This window comes from Pristiophorus japonicus, chromosome 9 (assembly GCF_044704955.1).
Source record: "Pristiophorus japonicus isolate sPriJap1 chromosome 9, sPriJap1.hap1, whole genome shotgun sequence".
NCBI lineage: Eukaryota > Metazoa > Chordata > Chondrichthyes > Pristiophoridae > Pristiophorus > Pristiophorus japonicus.
In genome coordinates, this window is record NC_091985.1 from 217,709,198 (window position 1) to 217,725,246 (window position 16,049).

Here is a 16,049-nt window from a genome sequence, read left to right on the forward strand (position 1 = left end):
CACTCTTGCCTCAGGTCATCCACGCCTTTGTCACCTCTGGACATGACGATTCTAACGCACTCCTCCCACATTCTACCCGACATAAACTAGAGTTGATCCAAAACTCGGCTGCCCATGCCCTAACTCGCAACAAGTCAAGCTCACCCATCACCCCTGTGCTCGCTGACCTGCATTGCCTTCTGGTTAAGCAGTCAGTGGGTGTGGTCTAGTCATGGGTGGAGATTTCTCTGTATCTGACCCGTGTTGTACATGTCCTGGGAGTACTTGAGGCAGAGTAGAGGAAGATATACTCTGTGTCTAACCTGTACTGTACCTGCCTGGGGAGTGTTTGATGGGACTGTGTAGACGGAGCTTTACTCTGTATCTAACCCATGCTGTACGTGCCCTGGGAGTATTTGGGATATTGTAGACTGTGATTTACTCTATCAACCCTGGTGTTGTTTGGGATAGGATGGAGTGAGATTTACTCTGTATCTAAGCCGTGCAGTAGCAGTAGCCATGAAATCAGTAGTAGAGAAAATGCTGGAATCTATTATTAAACACGTGGTAACAGGGCACTTCGGAAGTAATAAAAGGATTGGGCAGAATCAACACGGATTTATGAAGGGGAAATTGTACTTGACAAATCCGATAGTGTTTTTTTGAGGTTGTTGTTGGTGTTTCGGGCAGCGGGTAAAGCCCCTTCGGAATTTTGCATTCCTTACTGCCACTTTTGATCGGCTCACGCTTTTCCCACAGACAAGAGACAAACATTTCTCTTTCCACATTCAAAGGCCGATGATATTCATGTTGCGGTGGATTGAGTGACTGTCAGATCTTGGTGATGTTTGGTGTGAGTTTCCCATCTACAAATCTTCCCTTTCTAATCCCCTGTAAAAGGAGTTTACAAAAATCATCACTGAGGACAGGATAGAAATTCAGAACAGTCAATTCTAGTTTCTATGGTACACACATTCCTCTCTGGTGTCCCCACAGCTGTAAATCCCTATCACACACATTATGCCTACTCCCCATGCTAAAATCCAAACCCATTACATCATCTCCAACATTTTTTCCTTCTTGATGGGGGAGATAGGGAGAATAAAGGGAAATCCAAACCCGATAGTCCGTACATCCGGGTCCCGAGACCAGTTTCCACCAGTTTGACGGAGCGCGCTCGAAGGACACGTGTCATGGGACAACGGCCTGATTGACGGGAGCTTCCGACCAATGGGGAGCGAGTGGAGCGGCCTGGAGCAGCGAGCCAGCGGGTCCTCCAACCAACAATCGGGCAGCCCGAGGGGCGGGACTTGAGCCGCAGCGCACGACTTTGTGCAGTCCCTTGTTCAGCGCCTGGGGCCAGGGAAGGCTGGGGGCCTTTATTGCCCTTAGTGGACACAAGGCTCTGGGGCTCACAACCCACTGGCTCACATTTTAATATAGACATTTTAAATTCATCAATAAAAGGGACAGGGTCTCTAATTAAGAACATAACATAAGAAATAGGAGCAGGAGTCGGCCACCTGGCCCCTCGAGCTTGCTCCGCCATTCAATAAGATCATGGCTGATCTGATCATGGACTCAGCTCCACTTCCCTGCCCACTCCCCATAATCTTTTACTCCCTTATCACTCAAAAATCTGTCTATCTCCACCTTAAATATATTCAATGACCTCGTCTCCACAGCTCTCTGGGATGGAGAATTCCACAGATTTACAACCCTCAGAAGAAATTCCTTCTAATCTCAGTTTTAAATGGGTGGCCCCTTATTCGAAGACTATGTCCCCCAATTTTAGTTTCCCCTATGAATGGAAATATCCTCTCTGCATCCACCTTGTCGAGCCCCCTTCATATCATGTTTCGATAAGATCACCTCTCATTCTTCTAAACTCCAATGGGTATAGGCCCAACCTACTCAACCTACCTTCATAAGTCAACCCTCTCATCTCCAGAATCAACCTAGTGAGCCTTCACTGAACAGCCTCCAATGTAAGTATAATCCTTAAATACGAAGCCCAAAACTGTACGCAGTACTCCAGGTGTGGCCTCACCAATACCCTGTACAGTTGTAGCAGGACTTCTCTGCTTTTATACTCTATCCCCCTTGCAATAAAGACCAACATTCCATTTGCCTGCCTGATCACTTGCTGTACCTGCATACTAACTTTGCGTTTCATGCACAAGGACCCCAGGTCCCTCTGTACTGCAGCACTCTATAATTTAAATGGAGAAAAATTGCAATGACCTTTTCTATTTTTTCTGCCAAAGTGGACAACCTCACATTGTATCACATTGTATTCCACCTGCCAAATGTTTGCCCACTCACTCAGCCTGTCTATATCTCTTTGCAGATTTCATGTGTCTCCTCTCCTCACAATTTGCTCTCCCATCCTTTTTGTATCATCAGCAAATTGGCTACATTACATTCGGTCCCTTCATCCAAGTCATTAATATAGATTGTAAATAGTTGAGGCCCCAGCACCGATCCCTGCAGCACCCCACGAGTTACCATTTGCCAACCGGAAAATAATCCATTTATTTCGACTCTCTGTTTTCTGTTCGTTAGCCAATCCTCAATCCATGATAACCCCGGGAACTTCTATCTTGTGCAGTAACCTTTTACGTGGCACGTTATCAAATGCCTTCTGGAAATCCAAATACACTGGTTCCCCCTTATCCACCCTGCTCGTTACATCCTCAAAGAACACCAGCAAATTTGTCAAACATGATTTCCCCTTCATAAACCCATGCTGACTCTGCTTGATTGAATTATGCTTTTCCAAATGTCCTGCTACTGCTTGCTTAATAATGGACTCCCAACATTTTCCGAACGACAGATGTTAGGCTAAATGGTCTATATTTCCTGCTTTTTGTCTGCCTCCTTTTTTAAATAGGGCGTTACATTTGTGGTTTTCCAATCCGTTGGGACCTCCCCAGAATCCAGGGAATTTTGGTAGATTACAACCAATGCCGCTACTATCTCTGCAGCCACTTCTTTTAGGACCCTACAATGCAAGCCATCAGGTCCAAGAGACTTGTCCGCCTTTAGTCCCATTATTTTACCGAGTACTACTACTTTAGTGATAGTTCCTCCCTCCCAGTGCGAAAATGGTGAAGGGAGTGAATGATGAAGGTGGTGGGTGGGGTGCCAATCAAGCGGCTGCTTTATCCTGAATGGTGTCGAGCATCTTGAGTGGTGCTGCAGCTGCACTCATCCAGGTACGTGGAGAGTATTCCATCACATTCCTGACTTGTACCTTGTAGATGGTGGAAATGATTTGGGGCATCAGGTGATTGAAAGTGATTTGACCAATTGAGGGTAAGGAAAGAAGCATACATTAAGTAGATAAACAACAGGGTAGGGCGTGATAAGGGAGAATACAAAGGAGATCAGGAGAGAAGTAAAAAAAAAAATTAGGAAGGCAAAGAGGAAATATGAAGTGAAATTATCAAGGAACATAAAACAAAATTAAATATTTTACAGGAAGGTAATAGAAAAGGAAGGTTGGGTGAGAATAGGGCCACTAAAGGATAGACAGGCAAGGCCACAAGTAACGATAGCGAGATGGCAGAAATATTAAATCATTATTTTGCTTCGGTATTTAGATAGAACAAGTGGACATGACATGAGTAATGAGAAATGCATTTAAAATAAAGAAAGGGGATACATTAAATAAACTAATCAAACTCAGGATAAAACCCCTGGCATCCACGTATTTTAAAAGAATCTAAGGAAGAGATATCAGAGACATTACTGCACATATTTAATAATTCTTCAGAAAAAGGTGTATTGCCAGAGGACTGGCAAACAGCTAACGGAGTATCTATATTTAAGGAGGAGAATAGAACATGTCTAGATAATTACAGACTAGTCAGCTTAACATCGGTGGTTGGAAAAAATAATGGAATCCCTACTAAAGGAGAAAATAGAACGTCTAGAAATAAAAAGTATAATAATGAATAGTCAGCATGGATTTCAAAAAAGGGAAAACTCTGCTTGACTAAACTTATTGAATGTTTTAAAGTAGTAACAGAGAGAGTAGACAATGGTAATGGAGTAGGTTTAATTTATCTAGATTTTTGAAAGGCCTTCGATAAGGTACCCCATAATAGACTAATGAATAAGGTCAGACAATAGAGTGTCACGTGACAAGTGGCAAAATGGGATGCAAGCTGGCTGCAAGACAGAATGCAGAGAGTGGCAGTAAAGGGTAGCTATTCACAGTGGCAGATGGTGGGTAATGGTCTTCCACAAGGATCAGGGCTGGGACCACTGCTGTTCATATTAACTATTTAGACTTTGAAATCAAAAACACAATTTCTAAATTTGCGGATGGTACCAAATTTGCGGGGGGGGGGGGGGGGGAAAGAGTGAATACTGAGAAATGCGACAAATTACAGGAGGACATTAATTAACTTGCAGAATGGGCAAATAATTGGCAAATGAAGTTCAACACATAAATGCGAGGCAGTACATTTTGGTAGGAAGAATAGGAAGGTCACTTATTACTTGGAAGGTGCAAGTCTGGGTGGGGTAGAGGAACAAAGGGATCTTGGAGTACAGATACACCAATCACTAAAAGTTGTGCCACAGGTTAGCAAGGCCATAAAAAAGCAAACCAAGCACTAGGCTTTATTTCTAGAGGGATAGAATTGAAAAGTAGGGCCGTTATGCTGAACCTGTATCAAACCTTGGTTAGACCATATTTGCAGAGTACTGCGTGCAGTTCTGGTCACCAGATTATAAAAAGGATATAGAGGCACTGGAGAGGACGCAGAGAAGATTTACAAGGACGATACAAGAAATGCGATATTAATATCAGGACAAGCATAAGAGGGAGAAGGGAGCAGAGGATTATGTTGTTAGATTTAGATGAGGAAAGACAGGAGGAGGTGCGAGTGGAGCATAAACGCTAGCACGGACTAGTTGTGCCGAAAGGCCTGTTTCTGTGCCGTACATCCTGTGTAAAGTCAGTTGTGAATAACCTTGTGCATTAATTTTCCAGTTTTATGCCATGAAAGAATCCACAGGTTAACAGGTTAATTATTTACATCAGTTTTTCTTACTAATGAATTGAATAGATTGGTCGATTGGTTTTACAATAGTCGTGATTACATGCTTTCATTTCATTTATCTTCTTATTTGAAGTCCATATGAATAATATTTACGTGTACTCTTGTCTGGTATAACATAAGAAATAGGAGCAGGAGTAGGCCATACGGCCCCTTGAGCCTGCTCCACCATTCAATATGATCATGGCTGATCTGATCATGGACTCGGGTCCACCTCCCTGCCCGTTCCCCATAACCCCTTATTCCCTTATCGTTTAAGGAACTGTCTATTTCTGTCTTAAATGTATTCAATATCCCAGCTTCCACAGCTCTCTGAGGCAGTGAGTTCAGGGTGTAAATGAGGGGATACATTTTTGCACAGCGAGTTATGGTGATCTGGAGTGCCCTGCCTGAAAGGGTGGTGGAAGCAGATTCAATAGAGAATTGGATAAATTGTTGACTAGGAGACATTCACAGGGCTCTGGAGTAAGAGCAGGGGAGTGAGACTAATGGGACAGCTCTTTCAAAGAGCCAGCACATGCACGATGGACCGAATGGCCTCCTCGTGTGCTGTGTTTTTCTACGATTCTAGGTGCTGACAGCAGAGTCGGGGCTCTGTTAAAATTAGAAGGATTAAAATGTGAATTTTAAAATAAATTCTTAGCTGGACCAACTGTTTTAACCTCACTTCATAATGGTGCAGTTGATACAAAGCTGAAGTGGAGTCAAACTCTCTCCTGGCCCATGGTCAATGGAAACTATTGATCTTCAACGTAACTCTGCACATCTCCCCTCGCCATCAATCTCAAACTGCTTTGCATCAACACAGTATGTGGCATGACTGTCCCAATCACACTGAGCCAGGACATACTGAGTTAAGTCATGCAGAATCAGCTGAACTATGAACAGAAGTACTGAGCTTTCTATACTTCAACAACATTAGATTCACAGTAAGATTCCTGCCCTCCTCCAGCTCACAAGATATCCTGAAATTTAAATAAAATGCAAAGTCAGGCAACACCAAGTTTCCTACTGGGAAGGAGAGCAGGGGAGTTCTCCCCAGTATCCTGGGTCAATATTTATCCTTCAACCAACATCACTAAAACAGATGAGCTGGTCATTGTCACATTGCTGTTTGTGGGATCCTGCTGTGCGCAAATTGGCTGCTGCCATTCCTACTTTACAACACTGACTACGCTTCAAAAGTACTTCATTGGCTGTAAAGCACTTTGGGATGTCCTGAGCTTGTGAAAAACACGATATAGTCTTTCTTTCTACGGGATTAACACACACCATTATTGCAGCATGACATGTCCTCTGTTAGAAACTGTCAGACACAAGTCAGCGACAGTGTGTGACTGAGATAGTCCTGATACAGCATCATTTCCTGTTGTTGCTGACTCCATCATTTCTTACCCATACTCCAGCTACGAGCAGATTCTTCACACTACAAGTCTAATTTAAGCACACACATACACACCTTACAATAGATGACAGCCCTCCTCACAAAAACAGAAGATCCCATGCACAGATTGTCTTTAACCCATGACTAAGATTACCCTCCATTATATTATGGGGATTATTTGCATCCCTCCTCCACCTCACCATTTCCCCTCCTCATCCCATCCCCCTTCCCCAATGTACATTGGGCCCATACGCTCCGGAGTTAAGAAGAAAGAGAGGTGTTCTCATTGAAACACAAGATTCTGAGGGAGATTGACAGGGTAGATGCTGAGAGGTTGTTTCCCCTGTCTGGAGAGTCTAGAACCAGGGGACATAGTCTCAGGATAAGCGGTCGGTCATTTAAGACCGAAATGAGGAGAAATTTCTTCGCTGAGAGGGATTTGAATCTTTGGAATTCTCTAACCCAAAAGGCTATGGATGCCGAGTCTCTGAGTATATTTAAGGCTGAGATTGATAGATTTTTGGACTCTGGGGGAAATCAAGGGATATGGGGATTGGGCGGGAAAGTAGAGTTAAGGTCAAAGATTAACCATGATCTTATTGAACGGGGGAGCAGGCTCGAATGGTAAAGGGGGGGGGGGGTGACCCTGATAATAAAGGATGACAATAAAGAATAATAAAGAACCTAGTTTCCCCTTAATTGCATCTATGCTATTCTCCTCAACAACTCCATGCGGCAGCGAATTCCACATTCTCAACACTCTCTGGGTAAAGAAGTTATCCTCTTAAAACTGTGCCTTCATAGAGTGTGACAGGAGAGAGGTAATTGCACCAAGACTTGCCCCCAACTACTCCTGTCTATGTTTCCGTATTACCAATTTGTTTTTTTAAGACTCCGAAGGTAATGGGTTTAAGTCCTGCTCCAGAACCTTGAGCACAAAATCTAGGCTGACACACCAATGCAGTGCTGAGGGAGCACTGCACTGTCGGAGGTGCCGTCTTTCAGATAAACTCTTAAACCGAGCGCCCGTCTACCCCCTCAGGTGGATGTAAAAGATCTCATGGCACTATTTTGAAAAGCAGGGGAAGTTATCCACAATGCCCTGGCCAATATTTATCTCTCAACCAACATCAACAAATACATATTATTTGGTCGCTGTTTGTGGGAGCTTGCCGTGTGCAGATTGACGGCCATGTTTCCCACATTACAACCACAAGTACACTTCAAAAGTAGTTCCAGATCACAACAACTCGCTGTGTTTAAAAAAAAGTTTCATTTCACCCCACTTCTTTATTGAATTGGTGTCAACACTGAGCCACATGAGGAGATATTAAGACAGGTGACCAAAAGCTGCGAAAAGTGGTAGGTTTTAAGGAGCGCTTTAAAGGAGAGGGGTAGAGAGGCAGAGAGGCTTAGGGAGAGAATCCAGAGCTCAGGGTACAGGCAGCTGAAGGCACGGCTGCGTTTTGTTAATTTAAAAATTATACGTTATATCGTGCCCATTCCAAATAACAGACTTGGCAGGTACGTAATTAGGTGCATTTCCTTCCAATAGATTAAACATTCGATCTGTCCCCTCTGCAGCACATCCTGTACCCACTAGCCAGGACTGTGGCTCACTCACTAGGCAGCAGACCCTGTCATTGCAAACACAATTTCAATGAGTTTCCCCTCTGTAACGATCCACAACAAAATTAAACACGTTTTATATATAGTACAGACTGGAGCAAACACATAACCCTCCTCTCCTCTTCAATCTCCCCTCCCCTCATCCCAGCCCTCACCTCCCAACGCCTCCCTCATCCCAGCCCTCACCTCCCATCCCCCCCTTACCCCAGCTCTCACCTCCCATCCCCCCCTTACCCAAGCCCTCACCTCCCATCCCCCCCTTACCCCAGCCCTCACCTCCCATCCACCACTCATCCACCCCTTACCCCAGCCCCCACCTCCCATCCACCCCTGACCCCAGCCCCCACCTCCCATCCACCCCTTACCCCAGCCCTCACCCACCATCCCCCCCTTACCCCAGCCCTCATCCACCATCCCTCCCTTACCCCAGCCCTCACTCCAACCCTCATCCCCCATCCTAACCCTCCCATTCCCCCCAGTCCTCACACCCACCCCCCCTTACCCCAGCCCTCACTCCAACCCTCATCCCCCCATCCTAACCCTCCAATTTCCCCCTCCTCCTCATCCCCCATTCCCCCCAGTCCTCACCACCATCCCCCAGCCCTCGCCCCCCATCCCCCCTTACCCCAACCCTCACCTTCATCCCCTTACCCCGGCCCTCACCCCCATAGAAACATAGAAAATAGGTGCAGGAGTAGGCCATTCGGCCCTTCGAGCCTGCACCGCCATTCAATGAGTTCATGGCTGAACATGCAACTTCAGTACCCCATTCCTGCTTGCTCGCCATACCCCTTGATCCCCCCAGTAGTAAGGACTACATCTAACTCCTTTTTGAATATATTTAGTGAATTTGCCTCAACTACTTTCTGTGGTAGAGAATTCCACAGGTTCACCACTCTCTGGGTGAAGAAGTTTCTCCTCATCTCGGTCCTAAATGGCTTACCCCTTATCCTTAGACTGTGACCCCTGGACTTCCCCAACATTGGAAACATTCTTCCTGCATCTAACCTCTCTAAACCAGTCAGAATTTTAAACGTTTCTATGAGATCCCCTCTCATTCTTCTGAACTCCAGTAATACAAGCCCAGTTGATACAGTCTTTCTTGATATGTCAGTCCCGCCATCCCGGGAATCAGTCTGGTGAACCTTCGCTGCACTCCCTCAATAGCAAGAATGTCCTTCCTCAGATTAGGAGACCAAAACTGTTCACAATACTCCAGGTGTGGTCTCACCAAGGCCCTGTACAACTGTAGCAACACCTCCCTGCCCCTGTACTCAAATCCCCTTGCTATGAAGGCCAACATGCCATTTACTTTCTTAACCACCTGCTTTATCTGCATGCCAACCTTCAATGACTGATGTACCATGACACCCAGGTCTCATTGCACCTCCCCTTTTACTAATCTGTCACCATTCAGATAATAGTCTGTCTCTGTTTTTACCACCAAAGTGGATAACCTCACATTTATCCACATTATACTTTATCTGCCATACATTTGCCCACTCACCTAACCTATCCAAGTCATTCTGCAACCTCATAGCATCCTCCTCACAGCTCACACTGCCACCCAACTCAGTGTCATCTGCAAATTTGGAGAGACTACATTTAATCCCCTCATCTAAATCATTAATGTACAATGTAAACAGCTGGGGCCCCAGCACAGAACCTTGTGGTACCCCACTAGTCACTGCCTGCCATTCTGAAAAGTACCCATTTACTCCTACTCTTTGCTTCCTGTCTGCCAACCAGTTGTCAATCCATATCAGCACACTACCCCCAATCCCATGTACTTTAACTTTGTACATTAATCTCTTGTGTGGGACCTTGTCGAAAGCCTTCTGAAAGACCAAATACATCACACCAACTGGTTCTCCCTTGTCCACTCTACTGGAAACATCCTCAAAAAATTCCAGATTTGTCAAGCATGATTTCCCTTTCATAAATCCATGCTGACTTGGACATATGTCACCTCTTTCCAAATGCGCTGCTATGACATCCTTAATAATTGATTCCATCATTTTACCCACTACTGAGGTCAGGCTGACCGGTCTATAATTCCCTGTTTTCTCTCTCCCTCCTTTTTTAAAAAGTGAGGTTACATTGGCTACCCTCCACTCCATAGGAACTGATCCAGAGTCTATGGAATGTTGGAAATTGACTGTCAATGCATCCGCTATTTCCACCTCCTTAAGTACTCTGGGATGCAGTACATCAGGCCCTGAGGATTTATCGGCCTTCAATCCCATCAATTTTCCCAACACAATTTCCCGACTAATAAGGAATTCCCTCAGTTCCTCCTTCTTACTCGACCTTCTGACCCCTTTTATATCCGGAAGGTTGTTTATGTCCTCCTTAGTGAATACCGAACCAAAGTACTTGTTCAATTGGTCTGCCATTTCTTTGTTCCCAGTTATGACTTCCCCTGATTCTGACTGCAGGGTACCTACGTTTGTCTTTACTAACCTTTTTCTCTTCACATATCTATATCCCCCCCACCCCCCGGAGCATAAAACCAGGCGACCGCTCTCAGCCGCTCCCACCGGCTCCAGCGCAGCGTCACTGGCGCCCGGCTCAAACACACTGCTCGACCTCCGAGTCCCACTGAGGCCCGGGCCCGCCCCGGAAACCCGCCTCCCTCACTCTGAGTGACAGGCACTCGGGCCAATCACCTTCCCCCGGGAGAGCCCAGCCCCGACAACCCACCTCCCTCACTCTAAGTGACAGGCGCTCTGGCCAATCCCCTTCTCCAGGACTGCCCCGCTCCGGAAACCCGCCTCCCACACTCTGAGTGACAGGCGCTCCTACCAATCCGCATCCCCGGAGAGCCCCGCACGGGGCCGCCCCTGAGGCGCTGAAGTGGGTTGAGCGAGGCTCGCGCTCGGAGCTTGGTGGTTGGGTTTAAATGTTGAATGTTTAACGGGCGGTGACCTTTGCCCCTGGGTCCCACTCCAGGACATTGTGACGTATTTACTGAGGCTCCCAGAGCTCGGGCCTTACACTAAACCTCCATCAGATAAAGGTCCTCCAGCAGCCTGTTCCCGCTGGGCCGGGCCGCGCAGCACTGCCCCCCAGTCAGCAAGGTCCACGGCGTGGGCCCTGGACACCGGCCGGGGACCATTTCCCAAAACACGGGAGCCTCTTATCAACAAGGGCCGGCATTGACCACCAGATCCAACACCGCCCCCAGTGCGCCAGTGCAGCCTTCGGCCGCCTGAGGAAAAGAGTGTTCAAAGACCAGGCCCTCAAACCTACCACCAGGCTCATGGTCTAAGGGCTGTAGTAATACCCGCCCTCCTGTATGGCTCAGAGACATGGACCATATACAGTAGACACCTCAAGTCGCTGGAGAATTACCACCAATGATGTCTCCGCAAGATCCTACAAATCCCCTGGGAGGACAGATGCACCAACGTTAGCGTCCTCGACCAGGCCAACATCCCCAGCATCAAAGAACTGACCACACTCGATCAGCTCCGCTGGGCAGGCCACATTGTCCGCATGCCCCAGACATGAGACTCCTAAAGCAAGCGCTCTACTCGGAACTCCGTCACGGCAAACAAGCTGAAGGAGGGCAGAGGAAACATTACAAGGACACCCTTGAAGCCTCCCTGATAAAGTGCAACATCTCCACCGACACCTGGGAGACCCTGGCCGAAGACCACTCGAGGTGGAGAAAGTGCATCCGGGAGGGCGTTGAGCTCTTCGAATCTCAACGCCGCGAGTGTGAAGAGGTCAGGCGCAAGCAGCGGAAGGAACATGTGGTAAATCAGTGCCACCCACCCCTTCCTCCGACGAATATCTGTCACACCTGTGACAGGGTCTGTGGCTCTCGTATTGGACTGTTCAACCACTAAAGAACTCATATTTTAGGAGGGTAAGTAAGTCTCCCTTGATTCCGAGGGACTGCCTATGAAAAAAAAGAGGGATTGGCGGGACAATAACAACAACTTGTCTTTATATTGCGCCTTTATCACAGTAAAAGGTCCACAGGCACTTCACAGGAGGGTCACAGATTGTTTTGTCTATTCCGGGGTGGATCTGCGATTGTCACCGAATCGGCCTCCCACAATATCTACAGAATCCCGGGAATACCCGCAATCTCCCCAACAATGGTCTTTATCATCATCGGCGGTCCCTGGAACCAGGATGACTTGCTTCCACATGGGTTTGCAGTTGTTTCAATGAAGGAGCCGATATTCCAGTCCTGAACTCCAATTGAAGGGTGGAAGATGCCTGTGCCTGGTTTGTTTTAATTTGTGATTGACAGAGCTCGGCCTTTATCCAGCGGCAAGGGTTAACCAGGACAGCAGGAGACCTGCTCTGCTGCAAGGATCTAGTGCGCACACAGTGTGGGCAGGCCCGTGCTGCCCCTGGGCCCTCGGCTCTTCTGGGCCCCGTACCCTCATTCACCGCACCCCCGCCACGATTTCTCACCGTTCCTCCACCACGATCTCTCACCGCTCATCCGCCCCGACCTTCCCGCTTCTCCGCTGTACCTGCACCCCGCCGATGTTCCTGCCCACGCACCAAACTGCGACCTGGGTTTTGATGATGTCATCCAGTCGCCCACCTTGAAGCTGTCGCACACTTGTAGCAGTTCACTCTGGAAGCTGCAGTGGTATGCTCTTTTATCCTCCTGACCCATGGTGGCTTTTTTTTTTTCAAAAATATACTTTATTCATATAAAATTTTCACAATACATTGGAAAATAGTTCAATACCTTGCGGTCAGCAATTCCATACAATTCATTTAGATGCTGACAGCAATTCCATACGATGCACTACCGTGCATTTCATTTCAGGGTACAGTTTAGTACAATCCGTAAATCACGTTACATGTAGTACTGTGCAAATAAGGGTATTACATGGAGCAGATAATAACAGGTTTACATTACATTCCAGGATACATTTCAATACCGATCACGAATCATGTTACATGTAGCACTATGCAGACGAAAGCAGTACACGGAACGGATGAGAATATGTCCTCTCGCAGGTCGGGATGACCCACAATGTTCCAGGACCCTCGCTGCTCTTTTATCCTCCCGACCTGCGGTGGTGTCCTCTCGCAGGTCAGGGTGGCCCACGATGAATGAATGCCCCGGTAATAGGTTGCCCTGATGGCGACGCTCAGATGTAATTATTTCTGTGGTGCCAACTTTAATATTCTCCTGAAAGTCCCACTACAATCCAGTTCCAGTTCCATTGAGGGTGTAAAAGAAAAAATAGTCACCCGTGGCTAACTAAAGAAGTAAAGGACGGTATCCAATTAAAAACAAGGGCATACAACGTGGCCAAAACAAGTGGGAGGACAGAAGATTGGGAAGCTTTTATAAACTAGCAAAGAATGTCTAAAAAATCATGAAGAAAGGGAAGATAGACTATGAAAGTAAACTAGCACAAAATATAAAAACGGATAGCAAGAGTTTCTATAGGTATATAAAAAGGAAAAGATGGCTAAAGTAAATGTTGGTCTCTCAGAGGATGAGAACGGGAATTAATAATGGGGATCATGGAGATGGCAGAAACTCTAAACAAATATTTTGTATTAGTTTTTATGGTAGAGGACACAAACAATATTCCAACAGTGGACAGTCGAGGGAATATAGGGGGGGAGGAACTGATCACAATCACTAAGAAGTAAGATAATGGGACTAAAGGCGGGTAAATCCCCTGGACCTGATGGCTTGCATCCTATGGTCTTAAGAGAAGTAACAGCAGGGATAGTAGATGCATTGGTTATAATTTCACAAAATTCCATGGATTCTGGGAGGTCCCAGCCGATTGGAAAATGGTAAATGTAATGCCCCTATTTAAAAAGGAGACAGACAAAAAGCAGGAAACTAGACCAGTTAGCCTAACATCTGTGGTTGGGAGTCCATTATTAAAAAAGCAGTAGCAGGATATTTGGAAAAGTATAATTCGGTCAGGCAGAGTCAGCATGGATTTATGAAGGGGAAGTCATGTTTGACAAATTTGCTGGAATTCTTTGAGGATGTAACGAACATGGTGGAAAAAAGGGAACCAGTGGATGTGGTGTATTTGGACTTCCAGAAGGCATTTGACAAGGTGCCATATAAAAGATTACTGCGCAAGATAAAAGTTCACGGGGTTGAGGGTAATAGATTAGCATGGATAAAGGATTGGCTAACTAACAGAAAACAGAGTTGGGATAAATGGGTGTCGCTGGGACCCCAACTATTTACAATCTATATTAACAACTTGGAAGAAAGGACCGAGTGTAACATAGCCAAGTTTGCTGATGATGCAAAGATGGGATAAAAAGCAATGTGTGGTGAGGAGGACACAAAATACCTGCAAAACGACATAGATAGGCTAAGTGAGTGGGCAAAAATTTGGCAGATGGAGTATAATGTTGGAAAGTGTGAGGTTATGCACTTTGGCAAAAAAAATCAAAGAGCAAGTTAAAATTTTAATGGAGGAAAATTGCAAAGTGCTGCAGTACAGCAGGACCTGGGGTTATTTGTGCATGAAGCACAAAAGTTTAATATTCAGGTACAGCAAGTGATCAGGAAGGCCAATGGTATCATGGTCTTTATTGCAAAGGGGATGGAGTATAAAAGCAGGGAAGTCTTGCTACAGTTTTACAGGGTATTGGTGAGACCACACCTGGAATACTGCCTTGATTTCCGTATTTACAAAAGGATATACTTGCTTTGGAGGCAGTTCGGAGAAGGTTCACTAGGTTGATTCCGGAGATGAGGTTGTTGACTTTCGAGGAAAGGTTGAGTAGAATGGGCCTATACTCATTGGAATTCAGAAGAATGAGAGGTGATCTTATCGAAACGTATATGATTATGAGGGGGCTTGACAAGGTGGATGCAGAGAGGATGTTTCCACTGATAGGGGAGACTAGAACTTGGGGGCATAATCTTAGAATAAGGGGGCGCCCAAGTAAAACTGAGATGAGGAGAAATTTCTTCTCTCAGGGTTGTAAATCTGTGGAATTCGCTGCCTCAGAGAATTGTGGAAGCTGGGACATTGAATAAATTTAAGACAGCGGTAGACAGTTTCTTAACCGATAAGGGATTAAAGGGTTACGGGGAGCGGGCAGGAAAGTGGACCTGAGTCTATAATCAGATCAGCCATGATTGTATTAAATGGTGGAGCAGGCTCCAGGGGCCGTATGGCCTACTCATGCTCCTATTTCTTATGTTCTTATGTAAAAGGACGATGATAATCAGCTCTTGATGAATCATCTGACTCTGGCAGATATGGATGTGATCTTTAGGTTTGAGCTTCCCGTGTGCTAATCTTCTTCTTCTAATACCCTGTAAAAGGAGTTTACAAAAGTCATCACTGTAAGTACAGGATAGAACTTCAGAACATTCTCTCCTTCTTGTTCCTGTCCTGTGGGCCATGCAGCGCTGATACACCTGGGTAATCTGGGCCTGTCACTGATGATAAATCCCACAGCTCCCGTCCCACTGGACACACACGTGACAACCAATGGGCCCATGGTTTTCCTGCTGCCAGGCTCGGAACTCGGCCATCCTGTGAGGTTTGTGCCCTGCCCTGGTGCCATGCTCAATACGCGGCCATCCTGTGGGGTTTGTGTCCTCCCCTTGTGCCAGGCTCAATATACGGCCATCCTGTGGGGTCGGTGCCCTTCCCTGGTGCCAGGCTCAGTACACGGCCATCCTGTGGGGTGGGTGCCCTCCCCTGGTGCCAGGCTCGGTATACACCATCCTGTAGGGTGGGTGCCCTCCCCTGGTGCCAGACTCGGTACACGGCTATCCTGTGGGGTGGGTGCCCTCCACTGGTGCCAGGCTTGGTATACACCATCCTGTGGGGTGGGTGCCCTCCCCTGGTGCCAGACTCGGTACACGGTCATTCTGCGGGGTGGGTGCCCTCCCCTGGTGCCAGACTCGGTGCACGGCCAATCTGTGGGGTCTGTGTCCTCCCCGCCAGGCTACATGACGTCACACAGACTGCGTTGCCAGGTTACTGATGTCACACAGCTCA

At 46.6% G+C, this 16,049-nt stretch overlaps 1 protein-coding gene across 1 annotated transcript in view; it reads right to left on the reverse strand.

Moving 5' to 3' along the window:
* The window catches only part of LOC139274137 (histone H3-like), a 38,041-nt gene extending 25,332 nt beyond the window's left edge, over positions 1-12,709 (reverse strand). The window contains exon 1 of the mRNA XM_070891180.1: positions 12,561-12,709. Coding sequence (XP_070747281.1) covers positions 12,561-12,709 — 149 coding nt within the window. The remainder of the gene's footprint in view (positions 1-12,560) is intronic.
* Positions 12,710-16,049: the final 3,340 nt, after the last annotated feature.